This window comes from Bufo gargarizans, chromosome 3, assembly GCF_014858855.1.
Source record: "Bufo gargarizans isolate SCDJY-AF-19 chromosome 3, ASM1485885v1, whole genome shotgun sequence".
In the NCBI taxonomy this organism is placed as follows: Eukaryota; Metazoa; Chordata; class Amphibia; order Anura; family Bufonidae; genus Bufo; species Bufo gargarizans.
In genome coordinates this window covers 431898870-431915474 of record NC_058082.1, presented here as the reverse complement: position 1 = coordinate 431915474, position 16605 = coordinate 431898870, and the positions used below count along the sequence as shown (strand labels likewise).

Genomic DNA, 16605 nt, shown 5'->3' with positions numbered 1-16605 from the left:
GACACCCGATGACTCTGCCTCCCCCGCCAGGATCGCTTGTAGTGATATCAGGGAAAAGCACGGCAGTACCCAAAGGTTACTTCTGGTGATTTCCTTTAATAATCATCACAGGTGGGATCGAATGTGTATAGCTTTATTTTTATCTGACTGCTCCTGAAGAAGGGGTGTTTTATGTACCCCGAAACGCATTGAGCCCACCTGTGATGATTATTAAAGGAAATCGCCAGAAGTAACCTTTGTCATCGATGTCTTGAGCTTTATCCCTTTTAACTCCTCCTCAGTGAAGTAAGTCGACTCTCACTATTTTCTTTCAGTGCATTTTTATTTGTTACCAGTTTTATTACTATTTTCGCCCTTACTCACAATCAGCGCTTTACTGGGGCTGTGGCGCCTTTATAATGGCCCCTTTTTTTCTTTTTCTTTCTAAGGATGGGAATAACGAGAAAAAAAAGAGTGGAATTTGGGTGCAACAAGAGAAACAGTGAGGCCTCATGCCTCGTTCACATTTCCGTGTCAGTGTGACATCCATAAAAAAAAGCGTACTCGTTTCATCCGTGAAGGATCCGTGGTTTGTCTGTGTGTCCGTTTTTACCATCCATGTGTCATTCATAATTCAGTGACGTTGCTCAGCTGAAAATTAATTTCCAAAAAATCTCTTATTAGTCTTCAGTGAAAAACAGACACAACTCGGATGCGTGTCAGTGATTTTCACGGACCCATAGACTTCCATTGGTCTAAATCTCGGATCAAAGTAGTGCATGTCCCCATGATTTTTTTTACTGACCCACAGTCACTAAAAAAAAATACTGAAATGTGAACAGACACATTTAAATCAATGGGAACGCAAAACGCGGACAGCACACGTCAGTGAAAAACTGAAATGTGAACGAGGCCTCTTTGCGCCAAATGTCTAATTTGCATATAAAGAAAAAAACATCATTATTTATTATTAATAATACTTTTTCTTAATATGCAAATTACACATTTGGTGCAAGGAGGACGTCGCTGTAGCGCTTCACTCTGGAACGGAGCCTCAGATATACTAAAGAAAAACTGCGTTTTAATCAGATGAACCACAGCTATGAGTCTACGAAAACAGTTTCATCGGAAGGTCACTGGTGACAGACTCCCTTTAATAGGAAGGTGTGATCCATCACAGTGGGCTGAGTTGTAGTAAAGCATACAGTACCCGTGGCTCTGTTCACTGTGTTACATATCTTCACATACATTGTAAGTACATTCATTGGCATGTCATCATTCATACAGGACAGGATAAGGCCACCATATAATAATAATACACTACTCATGAGGCTTCAGGTACTTCTCCAGCATTAATGATACTTTCACCTGGACAGTTCCTGCACTGCAGAAACCGCACGTTGTAATAGTGATACAAAGTCATTAAGTGCAATCTCGTTTTCCCTGTCCTGTTTCACGGTAGTTTTTAGGGAATACGAATCCGTACACAACATTAATTCGACAAAAAATACGTTTTCTTTGCTGTCTTGTGCATATAAATATGACTTCCATGGCTGTGTGCCGGTTTTGCTTTTGGCAATGGTGTAAATGTTCAACACGTGAAGAGAAGGCTGTAGGAGATCAGGTTCAATGTCTTCCTTCCATCCAATATCCCACCGACGGACTGTGGTCAGTGAAATCCATTTTTCCTCAAACAGCTCTGGGGTCATTGCAATATCGCTGACCAATTTGATTGCAGCAGGAGGCTCTTGAGACGTTTCACAATCCAATGGTGTGTGAAAATCTGTTGTAAAATGAAAACCCAGGAATGTTGAGAAACTTACCGGGTTCAAGACTACTATCATGACCAGGAGATATTTAGCCCAACAACTGTATTCCATAGGTAAGAAAATACTTCTATCCGGGGCATGCTACAATGTTTAGGTAACTACACAAAACCCAGACACACTTACCTTCTACAAGAGATCTGGTAGCTGGGTTGCTCGCAATGGGTAGCTCACGTCTGTCTGAGTTGGCTGTAATCGACTCCCAAAGCTTCTTATCGTATAAAGGAGCTAATGTGTTAAAAAAGGGTACCCAGCTATTAACTGGTTGTTCTGTCCTGTCAACTAGGACTCCCAGTGATGAGTCAGACTTCGGACCACTGAGCACTTTCTTCACCTCATTAATTCCAGAGGATAGAAGTCTATAGTAGAAGAGGCCTCGATCCCGTACAGCCATGTTAGTCTCTTCTTCTGTGAAGACATCATTAATTCAATAATGACTGTACTGTCTATGAACTGTAATGTTATCAGGTTCTAAATGGTACATTTCTGACTATTCATAAAAAAAAAAAAAAAAATGGGGTTGTCCATAATTTATTTTAAAAAAAGTGTGGTAAAACAAAATAACTTATACTCATGTGGTAAATCCCTGCCATTCCTGTGAACCTTCTAGTCTTTGTCAAATTGTTCTGACTACCGCAAACAATCACTGACCTCAGTGGTCTTGTTCCATACCCGCAGGTATCAAAGTTAAGACTAGTAATTGGTTGCAGTGGTCACATACCCATGTTGATGCATCGAAGTAGGGAGCATCAGGGAACCAGGCACAGTTGGAATGGAAGTGGTGTGGGATCCATGAGGTGAGTATGACTCTTTTTCTTGCACAGCTGTCTCAGCAGCTTTACAAATATTTAATTTTCAGCTGAAAACCCCTTATTATTTCAGTTCCTCATATATGCCTTAAGTACTAAATGCTGATTATTCACTCTATGAAATAATATGCGTGGGTGAAAACAGCAGGTAGGTCCACAGCAGCAATATAAACAGGGACATGAGAGTAATTACCTATACAGTAGTAAATTAGACGTCCTAGCATGTCCTGACACTCAGCTGGCCGAGAGAGGAAGAGTCGCAGAAGAGCAGTGAGGAGCTCCATCTTCACCGTTGGAGAGATCTCAGTTTTAACACTATCAGCATAGTCCTCTAAGATATAGGGTGCATTTGGAATGAGTTCTCCATGCATCCCAAGGAGCCATATCAATGCCTGCTTTCCCTAAGGACAGGAAGGAGGCGGTCATGTTGTATGATAAATCTTCATATGCACAGAAACCAAAAAGAAGATGATTACTGTATAATGATGAATCTCTCACCTCATTATCCTGGATGTTCTCTTCACAACCAGGAACTGCCTGGCATACTGAAGCTGTGCACTGTGGGCAGAGCCAAACAAGGTCCCGAAAAGTCTGTATGACAGCTGAAAAGAAGAAACAATGAATTCTAACATTTAACATAACCTCAGTGTGAACCACATCTTTAACTCTTCCTAAAATGTATTCCCAGATGATTGGGGGCGGCCATTTTGTTTACACTGGCCACAGAATACCATACCTATACATCATTCTGATTGTGTGGACACAGGAGCTAACAGGTCTTATTACCCGCAATACAGAAGTATTGCAGCCTAGTATATGAGTGATCAATGGATCCCCTAGGGCAGGCATCCTCAAACTAGGGACCCCCAGCTGTTGTAAAACTACAACTCCCACAATGCCCTGCTGTAGGCTGATACCTGTAGGCTGTTCGGGCATGCTGGGAGTTGTAGTTTTACAACAGCTGGAGGGCCGCAATTTGAGAATGCCTGCCCTAGTGGGTCTAAAAGAAATGCAAAAAATAAAATCATAAAATACTTAAAGGGGTTGTGTCACTTAAGCGGATGGCATTTATCATGTAGAAAAGTTAATACAAGGCACTTACTAATGTATTGCGATTGGCCATGTTGCCTCCTTTGCTGTCTGGATTCATTTTTCCATCACATTATACACAAGCACGGCCACCATTGCTGGATCGCAGGGTGGTAATCATGGAAACAAGCAGTGTATAATGTAATGGAAAAATAAATCCAGCCTGCAAAGGAGGCAATATGGTCAATCACAATACATTAGTGCCTTGTATTGGTCTACATGATAAATGCCATTTGCTGAAGTGAGACAACCTTCTTTTAACAAAAAATATAAAATACACCTAATTGCTACGTCCTCAAAGGGGTATGCCCATCTCAGACATTGATGGCATATCTCCAGAACAGGCAGATGGCATGTGCCACTACCCTCCATTCACCACTATGGGAGTTCTGAAAACAGCCGTGCACATCCTTTCCTGCTCTTTGGGCGCTCCGTTCTGAAGATAGGAGCAGGTCCCAGAGGTGGGGCCTGCACCTATCTGACGCTGATGGCAATATACCATCAATGGCTGAGATGGGCCAACCCCTTTTATGACCCTAACTTTTACATTATCATATTAATTGACCAGCATGGTGAATCTGCTTTGTTTGTTAAGCCCACCTCCCAAAAAAAGGAATAAAATGTGTTCATAAAGTTGTATGTACCCCAGAATGGTACCAATGAAGACCTCAACACATCCTGCAAAAGCAAGAAATCACACAGCTCCTCCGTTGAAAGAAAACTATAAAAAGTTATATGTCTCAGAATATGGCCACACAAAAATGCTTTCATTGTGCAAAAGTAATAAAGCATAAAAAAAATGCATAATTGGTATCATTGTGATCATATTAACATGGTGCCACTGAAACATACAGCTCATCACACAAAAAACAAGCCCTAAAACTGCTACATCAACCAGAAAATAAAAAAGTTAATGGATCTTGGAATGCGATGATGAAAAGACACATGACTGGCTTTTAGGTTCCATTTAGACGTCCGTAGTGCATTGCAAATTGGGGATCCGCAATACACCGGGCGGCACCCCCATAGAAATGCGATTGCGGACAAGAATAAGACATGTTCTATTTTTTTCCGGAGCCGCGGATCGGAAGATAGGGGGAGCGCTCCGGAAATTTGGATGCAGAGAGCACATAGTGTGCTCTCCGCATCCATTCCGTCCCCATAGAGAATGAATGGGTCTGAACCCGTTCCGCGGACCCATTATACGGACGTGTGAATGGAGCCTTACAGGGGTTTTCCAGGAATATTCAACTATTAACTGAAGGCTCCTAGCCTGCATCGCCTATTGAGAGATTCATACTTTCCTTCTCTGGCTCTGCCCACTGGCGCCTGTTCTTCCAAGCTCTGGCTTGTTTCCTTCTGGCCGGCGCAAGTACATGGTCACATGGGCAGCTGCATTCAGCGGTGGCATGTGCCCAATGGAGCACAATCTTTTCATTCAATGCATGCTAGGAGCCTTCAGTTAATTTTTTCTAGAAAACAGGCCTGGTGGTTAAGGAGTTAAAAATAAGTCACTATGTATGGCCTTATCTTTTTGTTGCACATTTGTTTCCTCTCGTTTCCCCATCTGGAAGCTGAGCTGTTAGTCCAGCTTGCTTGTGACATTGATGTATGTGGATATTTGTGGATAGGTATATACAGGGTACATTTACATGTAGCATCCCCTAGTGACAAGGTACTGCACAATATATATATATATATATATATATATATATACACACACATACTCAAGTCCATAAATATTGGGACATCGACACAGTTCTAACATGTTTGGCTCTATACACCACCACAATGGATTTGAAATGAAACAAACAAGATGTGCTTTAACTGCAGACTGTCCGCTTTAATTTGAGGGTATTTACATCCAAATTAGGTGAAAGGTGTAGAATTACAACAGGTTTGCATGTGTGCCTCCCACTTGTTAAGGAACCAAAAGTAATAGGACAGAATAATAATCATAAATCAAACTTTTTAATACTTGGTTGCAAATCCTTTGCAGTCAATTACAGCCTGAAGTCTGGAAAGCATAGACATCACCAGACGCTGGGTTTCATCCCTGGTGATGCTCTGCCAGGTCTCTACTGCAACTGTCTTCAGTTCCTGCTTGTTCTTGGGGCATTTTCCCTTCAGTTTTGTCTTCAGCAAGTGAAATGCATGCTCAATCGGATTCAGGTCAGGTGATTGACTTGGCCATTGCATAACATTCCACTACTTTCCTTTAAAAAACTCTTTGGTTGCTTTTGCAGTATCCTTTGGGTCATTGTCCATCTGCACTGTGAAGCGCCGTCCAATGAGTTCTGAAGCATTTGGCTGAATATGAGCAGATAATATTGCCCGAAACACTTCAGAATTCATCCTGCTGCTTTTGTCAGCAGTCACATCATCAATAAATACAAAAGAACCAGTTCCATTGGCAGCCATACATACCCACGCCAAGACACTACCACCACCATGCTTCACTGATGAGGTGGTATGCTTAGAATCATGAGCAGTTCCTTTCCTTCTCCAAACTCTTCTCTTCCCATCACTCTGGTACAAGTTGATCTTGGACTCATCTGTCCATAGGATGTTGTTCTAGAACTGTGAAGGCTTTCTTAGATGTCATTCGGCAAACTCTAATCTGGCCTTCCTGTTTTTGAGGCTCACCAATGGTTTACATCATCTGGAGAACCCTCTGTATTCACTCTGGTGAAGTCTTCTCTTGATTGTTGACTTTGACACACATACACCTACCTCCTGGAGAGTGTTAATGATCTGGCCAAAAGGGTGTTTTCTTCACCAGGGAAAGAATTCTTCGGTCATCCGCTACAGTTGTTTTCCGTGGTCTTCTGGGTCTTTTGGTGTTGCTGAGCTCACCGGTGCGTTCCTTCTTTTTAAGAATGATCCAAACAATTGTTTCGGCCACACCTAATGCTTTTTCAGCCTAATGATGGCTTGCTTCACTGATAGTGACAGCTCTTTGGATCTCATCTTGGGAGTTGACAGCAACAGATTCCAAATGCAAATAGCACACTTGAAATGAACTCTGGACCTTTTATCTGCTCATTGTAATTGGGATAATGAGGGAATAACACACACCTGGCCATGGAACAGCCGAGAAGCCAATTGTCCCATTACTTTTGGTCCCTTAACAGGTGGGAGGCACATATGCAAACTGTTGTAATTCCTACACCGTTCTCCTGATTTGGATGTAAATACCTTCGCATTAAAGCGGACAGTCTGCAGTTAAAGCACATCTTGTTTGTTTCATTTCAAATCCATTGTGGTGGTGTATAGAGCCAAAAATGTTACAATTGTGTCGATGTCCCAATATTTATGGACCTGGCTGTGTATATATATATATATATATATATAATGTGTGATTATATAAGTAGTGATTATATAAGTAGTGTTGGCACAATCAGTGATACATTGACGAGGTGTCCCAAGGAATGTGCCACTTAGGGGAAGAGGACATGGCCATGATGTATACAGTACAGTCAGGCCAGCCCAGAAAGAGGTTAAAAGTGTTCCTATTCTATTGCCACAAGTGTAAATCCTATAGCTGGTGTTATGGGTGCTGCAGTGTGATGTAAGGTGAAAAATGATTTCTGCAGCGCTAAAGAGGCTCCAGAGCTACTAGGCAAAAAAACTAATATTAAAATTGCAATTATTTAGGTCAGAAAAAGGACATGTTAATGGTAAGTGAAATATATCAAGGCCCCCAGTACAATATTCTCTGAGTGACAAATGATTGACTCAGCGCAATACTCTCTGGGCGTCATATGGATGCTTCTGAACATTTGCACTGTGTACTAGTGTCTCTCCATTGCTGGTGTCAGACAGAATTGTTACTGGAGGAACACTTTAATTTGATGAAACGTTTTCTAAGAGGCCTGGATGCCTTTGTTAAAGGGAATTGGTCACCAAGATAGCACCCCCAACTAGTGACACAGTTCCTGATGAAAACATTGGGTCACTTACTTGAATTGACCTAGCTGTTTGCTAAAACCACTGCTGAGGATCTCGAATGTGAGCCAAGAACTGGAGTCTGATCAAGACATTAAAGGGGCTCGGATTCCTCATATTCACGAGCTCCTGGTTTTCCATTGATTGGTAGCTTTTTTACTATATACAGTGTGACACGGTGAGGGGTTGTGTCTGGCAAGGCAGGTATTTTCCTCCTAGCATGTGCAGCTGGGATGGTTTCCAGCCAGGAGAGGTCAAATACCGGACCGGTGTTTAAGTGCCGGTCTGGGTTTCGGCAGCACCTGGCTGTCCTTAAATAGGCAGCTGGACTCAGCAGAGATGTCTCTGTTTTGGGGATCTGAGGCTTTGTGCTGTGCTGGAGGGCTGAGAGCCGCATGCTGGGGAAACATGGCCCCTTAAAGCCTGCTGTGGACTACTGGAGGCAGAACTGCCAGCAAGGTGACTTGCGTTATATGAACATTCCATTGTGTGTGAACTAACACCAAGACTGCAAAGTTACGTGCTGTTTTGTGCAATTTCCTCAAGTGTGAATAAACACTGACGTTTTGAGTTAAGAACTTGTATTTTGCCTCTGTACTGCGCCCGCTTACTCTATCTGCCAGAGTGAAACCCCACAACAGTATAGGAAGAGAGCTGCCAGCCATCTGTGGGGCAGGGGGACACAATAAATATGACAATTCCTCAGCCCTTGCACTGTTCTTAGCAGGCGCCATCCCTCGATTGCACTGGACCTAATCAATTTTAGCAAAATTACAGCATTTTCATCAGGGTCTCTGTCGCCAGCCTATGCTGCCCTCAGCGCAGTATACAACTGGTGACTGGCAATATTATAAAGTTATATACTAGATAAGGCAGTGTTCTCATCTATGCTGGAGGCTCTGATTCTAACTCCGTCGAAAAACAGTAGAGTATGTTGTGTTGTATTTCCTGATGAAATGGAGGAAACCATGACTGAAACCCAACAGGCTCCTTTCGGTTTTGTGCCCATGGGAGATCCACTGCTGCCAATAGATTTGTACTTCTGATCCTACAACAGATGTGAACCCAGTCTAATGAGAGATGGGTCATCAATCCAGGGATTTAGGCTCCATTCACACGTCCACAAATTGCGGAACGGGTGCGGAAATATTCACTCTCTATGGGGTAGGAATGGATGCGGACAGCAAATAGAACATGTCCTATTCTTGTCCGCTATGGCGGACAAAAATAGGCAGTTCTATGGGGGTGCCGGCCGGGTTTATTGCGGATCGGCAATTTGCGGATCCGCAATGCACTACGGAGGACGTGTGAATGGACCCTATAACTGACAGTTTGGGAGAAATCTGAAGATTATCTTTTTCTTCAAATAATTCAGTTAGACAGCAAAACCTGTTTCCCTGGGCATCTAGGTAAATGCCACAAACAAGCTTCTTATTCACTAGGCAACAAAGGAGAAACTTACCTGAAGTAATATGTTCCTGTTTGTACTCAAGCAACCCAGCTAAGATTTTCACACATTTCTCACTGTACATTCTTGCAATGCGGCCTAAAAAGAATCAGAGGAGTATTTTAGAGGCGCCATCAACATTTCCTTATTTCTGTTCTGTCAGAAGAACAGAAAATGGGAAAAAAATGGCTCGGTTTAATTCCCATTTACATGAATAAGTCATTTTCAGAATCAGCTCCCGGTGTCTTTTACGTCAGGTTTCCATTATATTTTACATGAGAAAAAGTGATGTTTGCTGCTCTTTTTTTTTTTTTTTTACACATGACAAATAATGGAAACATGATGGAAAGGAGTTTTCTATATTTTTTTAACATTGGATAAAAGACCTGTCATTCATTATGTTTAGCACATCCCCCCCACAACACTGATGTCAACAAGTCAAAAGAGGGGAGACAAACCTTTTTAGAAATAAAAATCAGAAAAAATTCACTGTTGTAATATAAACCTTATTTCTCCTGTGCAATGTTCTGCAAGGTACTCTAAAAGCAACAATTAAAGGGAATGTGCTAGCTATAATTTTATCTCCCAGTTAAAACCAGATATTAACACATTTCATGCTATTCTAATTAGTTTTTAGCTTCTGATTGTAGAATTACAATCGATTTATGGGGGCGGCCATCTTGCCTGAGCTGTTCTTAATAGTATTTAGAGATATGTTTTACAGCAGCCACCATGGGTCATAGACACAGCATAGACTCGTTGATTTATAGACATGCTCTGTGACCTGTGCAGAGGTCAGGAGGGAGTAGATAAGCTGTGATATCACCTATTGTGAATAGTGGATCCTGTGTTATCTATATACAGGTGATATCTGCCATTGTAATCCTGCCCGTACGGATAATGAGATCACTTCAGAAAAGTGATCTGTACAGACCAAGAAGTGCCGCCTATTATTAGGCTTATTGGCCAGTGTGAAAAATGCAGGATTTTAGGCTTTTTTAAATAGAGATGTTGACACAGAAAATAAAAATAACAGCAAGAAAAAATCTTTAAAAATATGTTTAACATAAAACTTGATTTAAACAATAGGTCATTTTCTTATGACACATTCCCTTTAATAGTTTCATCACTATGACCAGGGATATGCAGATATGTATAACTATACGGACAATATCTCTGTGATTCAATCTCTGATATACTATATAATATTACATATAGACATATCGTTTTTTTTCTATATAAAATGAAAATAAAAGAAACAGGTGTCACTTCAGCAAGTGGCATATACAGTCCTGATCATTTGTCTCACTCCCATTTCTTCTTGTTGCATGTTGAAGCTCTACTTGGAACCTTGTTAAGATCCAGCCATGCTAAATATGATTTTTAGCCATTTTTCAAGTGGTCTTAAACTTTTGATCAGGACTGTATCATGTAGAGCAGAGGTGCACAACCTGCGGCCCGGGGGCCACATGCGGCCCTTGATACCATTCTGTGCGGCCCCCAACCATCTGGTAACAGACATGTATGCCTATGTCTGGTGGCTGCTCACATGTATTTTTCATGTATTTCTGCCATTAGATGGGAGTCCTGGAAGTGTAGCTAGACATTAATAGTATATAATGTGTGTTCAATATGCCATAAGTGCAATATTTCAGTTGTTTATACATGTCTAAATTTTAATTTCGGCCCTCGTCATTTGTTCAGTCTGGCAATGTGGCCCCCAACCAGGAAACGTTGTGCACCCCTGATGTAGAGAAAGCTAATACAAGCCACTTACTAATGTATTGTGATTGTCCATGTTGTATCCTTTGCTGGCTGGATTCATTTTCCCATCACATTATACACTGCTCGTTTCAATGGTTACAGACCACCCTGCAATCCATCAGTGGTGGTCATGTTTGCAAACTATAGAAAAAAGTACCATCCTCTCTGGTGGCTGGGACTGTGGTAGTGTGTATAGGCTAGTGTTTTCTCATATAGTGTGCAAGAACGACCACCACTGATGGATTGCAGAGTGGTCGTAACCATGCAAACAAGCCGTGTATATTGTGATGGGAAAATGAATCCAGCCAGCAAAGGAGGCAATATGGATAATAACAATACATTAGTAAGTGTTTTGTATTAACTTTCTGTACATGATAAATTATTTTTGCTGAAGTGAGATAATAAACTTCCTAGATAAGGTGAGAAATATTTAAAAGAATGACTAGAGGAAATTCACACTGTGTTTGCTGTATGCATTAGGAAAACTCATAGTTCATACCTCCTTTAAGGGTAGATTTATTAACCGCCTCCGGACCGCCTATTTCAGATGTGCGGTCCAGAGGTGGCAGCCCTGCGCTCAGCGACGCATATACGCGTCATCTCGCGAGGGCCGAGATTTCCTGTGAACGAGCGCACACAGGCGCGCGCGCTCACAGGAACAGAAGGTAAGCGAGTGGATCTCCAGCCTGCCAGCGGCGATCGCTCGCTGGCAGGCTGGAGATGTGATTTTTTTTAACCCCTAACAGGTATATTAGACGCTGTTTTGATAACAGCGTCTAATATACCTGCTACCTGGTCCTCTGGTGGTCCCTTTTGTTTGGATCGACCACCAGAGGACACAGGTAGCTCAGTAAAGTCGCACCAAACACTACACTACACTACACCCCCCCATCACTTATTAACCCCTTATGAACCCCTGATCACCCCATATAAACTCCCTGATCACCCCCCTGTCATTGATCACCCCCCTGTCAGGCTCCGTTCAGACGTCCGTATGATTTTTACGGATCCACGGATACATGGATCGGATCCGCAAAACACATACGGACGTCTGAATGGAGCCTGACAGGGGGGTGATCAATGACAGGCGGGTGATCACCCATATAGATTCCCTGATCACCCCCTTTCATTGATCACCCCCCTGTAAGGCTCCATTCAGACGTCCGTATGATTTTTACGGATCCATGGATCGGATCCGCGAAACACATGCGGACGTCTGAATGGAGCCTTACAGGGGGGGTGATCAATGACAGAGGGGTGATCACCCATATACACTCCCTGATCACCCCCTGTCATTGATCACCCCCCTGTAAGGCTCCATTCAGACGTCCGCATGTGTTTTGCGGATCCGATCCATGTATCCATGGATCCGTAAAAATCATTCGGACGTCTGAATGGAGCCTTACAGGGGGGTGATCAATGACAGGGGGGTGATCACCCATATACACTCCCTGATCACCCCCTGTCATTGATCACCCCCCTGTAAGGCTCCATTCAGACGTCCGCATGTGTTTTGCGGATCCGATCCATGTATCCGTAAAAATCATATGGACGTCTGAATGGAGCCTTACCGGGGGGGTGATCAATGACAGGGGGGTGATCAGGGAGTCTATATGGGTGATCACCCCCCTGTCATTGATCACCCCCCTATCATTGATCACCCTTCCTGTAAGGCTCCATTCAGACATTTTTTTGGCCGAAGTTAGCGGAAATACATATTTTTTTTCTTACTAAGTTTCATATTCCACTAACTTGTGTCAAAAAATAAAATCTCACATGAACTCACCATACCCCTAACGGAATCCAAATGCGTAAACATTTTTAGACATTTATATTCCAGACTTCTTCTCACGCTTTAGGGCCCCTAAAAAGCCAGGGCAGTATAAATACCCCACATGTGACCCCATTTCGGAAAGAAGACACCCCAAGGTATTCCGTGAGGGGCATATTGAGTCCATGAAAGATTGAAATTTTTGTCCTAAGTTAGCGGAAAGTGAGACTTTGTGAGAAAAAAACAAAAAAAAAAATCAATTTCCGCTAAATTATGCAAAAAAAAAAAATTCGATGAACTCGCCAGGCCCCTCATTGAATACCTTGGGGTGTCTTCTTTCCAAAGTGGGGTCACATGTGGGGTATTTATACTGCCCTGGCTTTTTAGGGGCCCGAAAGTGTGAGAAGAAGTCTGGGATCCAAATGTCTAAAAATGCCCTCCTAAAAGGAATTTGGGCACCTTTGCGCATCTAGGCTGCAAAAAAGTGTGACACATGTGGTATCGCCGTACTCAGGAAAAGTTGGGGAATGTGTTTTGGGGTGTCATTTTACATATACCCATGCTGGGTGAGAAAAATATCTTGGTCAAATGCCAACTTTGTACAAAAAAAATGGGAAAAGTTGTCTTTTGCCAAGATATTACTCTCACCTAGCATGGGTATATGTAAAATGACACCCCAAAACACATTCCCCAACTTCTCCCGAGTACGGCGATACCAGATGTGTGACACTTTTTTGCAGCCAAGGTGGGCAAAGGGGCACACATTCCAAAGTGCACCTTTCAGATTTCGCAGGCCATTTTTTACACATTTTGATTGCAAAGTACTTCTCACACATATGGGCCCCTAAATTGCCAGGGCAGTATAACTACCCCACAAGTGACCCCATTTTGGAAAGAAGACACCCCAAGGTATTCCGTGAGGGGCATGGCGAGTTCCTAGAATCTTTTATTTTTTGTCGCAAGTTAGTGTAATATGAGACTTGATAAAAATCATCATTTTCCGCTAACTTGTGACAAAAAATAAAAAGTTCTATGAACTCACTATGCCCATCAGCGAATACCTTAGGGTGTCTACTTTCCGAAATGGGGTCATTTGTGGGGTTTTTCTACTGTCTGGGCATTGAGGAACCTCAGGAAACATGACAGGTGCTCAGAAAGTCAGAGCTGCTTCAAAAAGCGGAAATTCACATTTTTGTACCATTTACCAGTTTGTAAACGCTATAACTTTTACCCAAACATTTTTTTTTTTATCAAAGACATGTAGAACAATAAATTTAACGAAAAATTTATATATGGATGTCGTTTTTTTTGCAAAAATTTACAGCTGAAAGTGAAAAATTTCATTTTTTTGCAAAAAAATCGTTAAATTTCGATTAATAACAAAAAAAAGTTAAAATGTCAGCAGCAATAAAATACCACCAAATGAAAGCTCTATTAGTGAGAAGAAAAGGAGGTAAAATTCATTTGGGTGGTAAGTTGCATGACCGAGCGATAAACGGTGAAAGTAGTGTAGTGCAGAAGTGTAAAAAGTGGCCTGGTCATGAAGGGGGTTTTAGCTAGCGGGGTTGAAGTGGTTAAAACAGGTGTAAAGGAAAACTGGCTTAGTTGCCCACAGCAACCAATAAGATTTCACCTTTCAATTTCCAAAGCAGCTCTGAAAAATGAAATATGGAATCTGATTGGTTGCTATGGGCAACTAAGACAGTTTTCCTCTACACCAGTTTCATAAATCTCCCCCATAATTCCTAGGACCCCACTCACATAACGAAGTCCAAAAGAGCGTCCTGTAGGCCTTTTTTACACTGGTAAACATCAGCATGCATTTTTGGCAGACGTTAAAGGGGTTGTCCGGGTTCAGAGCTGAACCCGGACATACCCTTATTTTCACCCCGGCAGCCCCCCTGAGCCTGGCATCGGAGCATCTCATGCTCCGATGCGCTCCCATGCCCTGCGCTAGATCGCGCAGGGCACAGGCTCTTGTGTTTACAATAACACACTGCCGGGCGGTAACTTCCGCCCAGCAGTGTGTTCGGTGACGTCACCGGCTCTGAGGGGCGGGCTTTAGCTCTGCCCTAGCCGTTTTACTGGCTAGGGCAGAGCCAAATCCCGCCCATCAGTGCCGGTGACGTCACCGGGGTTCCTGTCAGCCCCATAGAGAGCCCCGGTACGTCACCGGAACTCAGAAAAATGCCTTTGCCCTGCGCGATTTAGCGCAGGGCAAAGGAGAGCATCGGAGCATGAACTGCTCCGATGCTCATGTCAGGGGGGCTGCCGGGGTGAAAATGGAGGGATGTCCAGGTTCAGCTCTGAACCTGGACAACCCCTTTAAGCTGCTCTGGCTTAAATACCAGCGCCGTAGTAATACTGCGCGCTGATCGGGCAGGTGAGGGAGCAGCGCCCACCCGATCAGCTGCAGGGGTCCAGCAGTGACTGATAGCCGGACCCCTGCTCTATGCGCCGGCATCGGTGAAAACACTGATGCCGGCGCATTACCCTAAATGTGCCGCGGTCCATGCTGACCGCGGCATGTGCGATGTCCGTGCAGGGAGGGAGCACCCATCGGGTCCCCGCGCTGCTGTGACGGGGACCCGAAGGCTTGGACGGCAACCTGATGCCTTCCTTAGGCATTGTGGCTGCCTTCCCTGTCAGCCTGTGAGATGCAGCCCCCTGGATCTCACAGGCAGGAAGCTGTAAATGTATTACACTGGTAATACACTTACAGCGAATCCATTACAATACGGTAGTATTGTTATGCATTGTACAGGGGATCAGACCCCCAAAAGTTGAAGTCCCAGAGTGGGAAAAAAAAAAAAGTTAAAAAAATTTTATAAAGTTTTTCAAAAAAATTGCAAGTTTCAAGTAAAAAAAAAAAAAGCATCTTTTTCCCAAAATAAAGTAAAAAAAATGCAGAAAATAGGGGAAAAAAAAAAAGAAGAAAAGTAGAAATATTAGGTATTGCCGTGTCCGCATCGACCGGCTCTACAAAAATATCATATAATCCACCCCTTCAGGTGAACGCCATCAAAAAAAAATTAAAATAAAAAACTGTGCCCAAAAAACTTTTTTCTGGACACCCTGCCTCACAAAAAGTGTAATACCAAGTGAACAAAAAGTCTTATGTACCGCAAAATGGTACCAATCAAACCATCATCTCATCCCGCAAAAAAAGAAGCCCCTACCAAAGAGAATCGCCCAAAATATAAAAAAATAATGGCTCTCAGAAAATGGCAACACAAAAACAAGATTTTATTCTGTTCAAAAAGGCTTTCACTGTGTAAAACATAAAAAAAAAAAAATAATAGACACATTGGGTATCGCCGCATCCGTAACAACCTGCTCTATAAAATATCACGTGAGATGGCCCTTTAGGTGAATGCTATAAAGAAAACGATGCCAAAACAGCAATTTTTGGGTCACCTTGCCTTACAAAAAGTGTAGTACCAAGTGATCAAAAATGGTACCAATGAAAACGTCACCTCAAAAAATGAAAACCAATGGCACCCATAAACCAATCCATCAAAATCGGTACTGCAAAAGCCATATGGTGCTCCTTCTATTCTGAATCCTGCCATGAGCCCCCACAGCAGTTTACCACCACATATGGGCTGTTGACGTATTCAGGGGAAAATGGGACACAAATTATGGGGTGCTTTTTCTCTTGTTACCCCCTGTGAAAATAATACATTTGGGGCTAAAGCAATATTTTATTGGAAGAAATGAAACTTTTCATTTTCACAGTCAAGTGTTTCCAAATTCCGTAAAACACTTAGGGGGTCAAAGTGCTCAATACCCCCCTAATATATTCTTTAAGTGGTGTAGTTTCCAAAATGGGGTACATTTTTGAAGGTTTCCACTGTAGGGGTAGATCAGTGTTTCTTCAAATACAAAATGGGGCCTAAAAACCATTATAGCAAAATCTGCCTCCAAAATCCATATGGCTTTGCTTTCCTTCTGACCACTGCTACATGCCCA

General features: G+C 42.7%; 1 protein-coding gene across 2 annotated transcripts in view; it reads right to left on the bottom strand.

The window, feature by feature from the left end:
- Positions 1–862: 862 nt before the first annotated feature.
- AP4B1 (adaptor related protein complex 4 subunit beta 1) overlaps positions 863–16605 on the bottom strand; it is a 41542-nt gene continuing 25799 nt past the window's right edge. For both annotated transcript variants that reach the window (XM_044283472.1, XM_044283473.1), the window contains exons 7-11: positions 9114–9197; positions 3113–3216; positions 2808–3015; positions 1932–2213; positions 863–1762 (exon numbers count right to left, since the gene is read on the bottom strand). In XM_044283472.1, the coding sequence (XP_044139407.1) occupies positions 1344–1762; positions 1932–2213; positions 2808–3015; positions 3113–3216; positions 9114–9197 (1097 nt within the window). In that variant the 3' untranslated portion in view covers positions 863–1343. The remainder of the gene's footprint in view (positions 1763–1931; positions 2214–2807; positions 3016–3112; positions 3217–9113; positions 9198–16605) is intronic.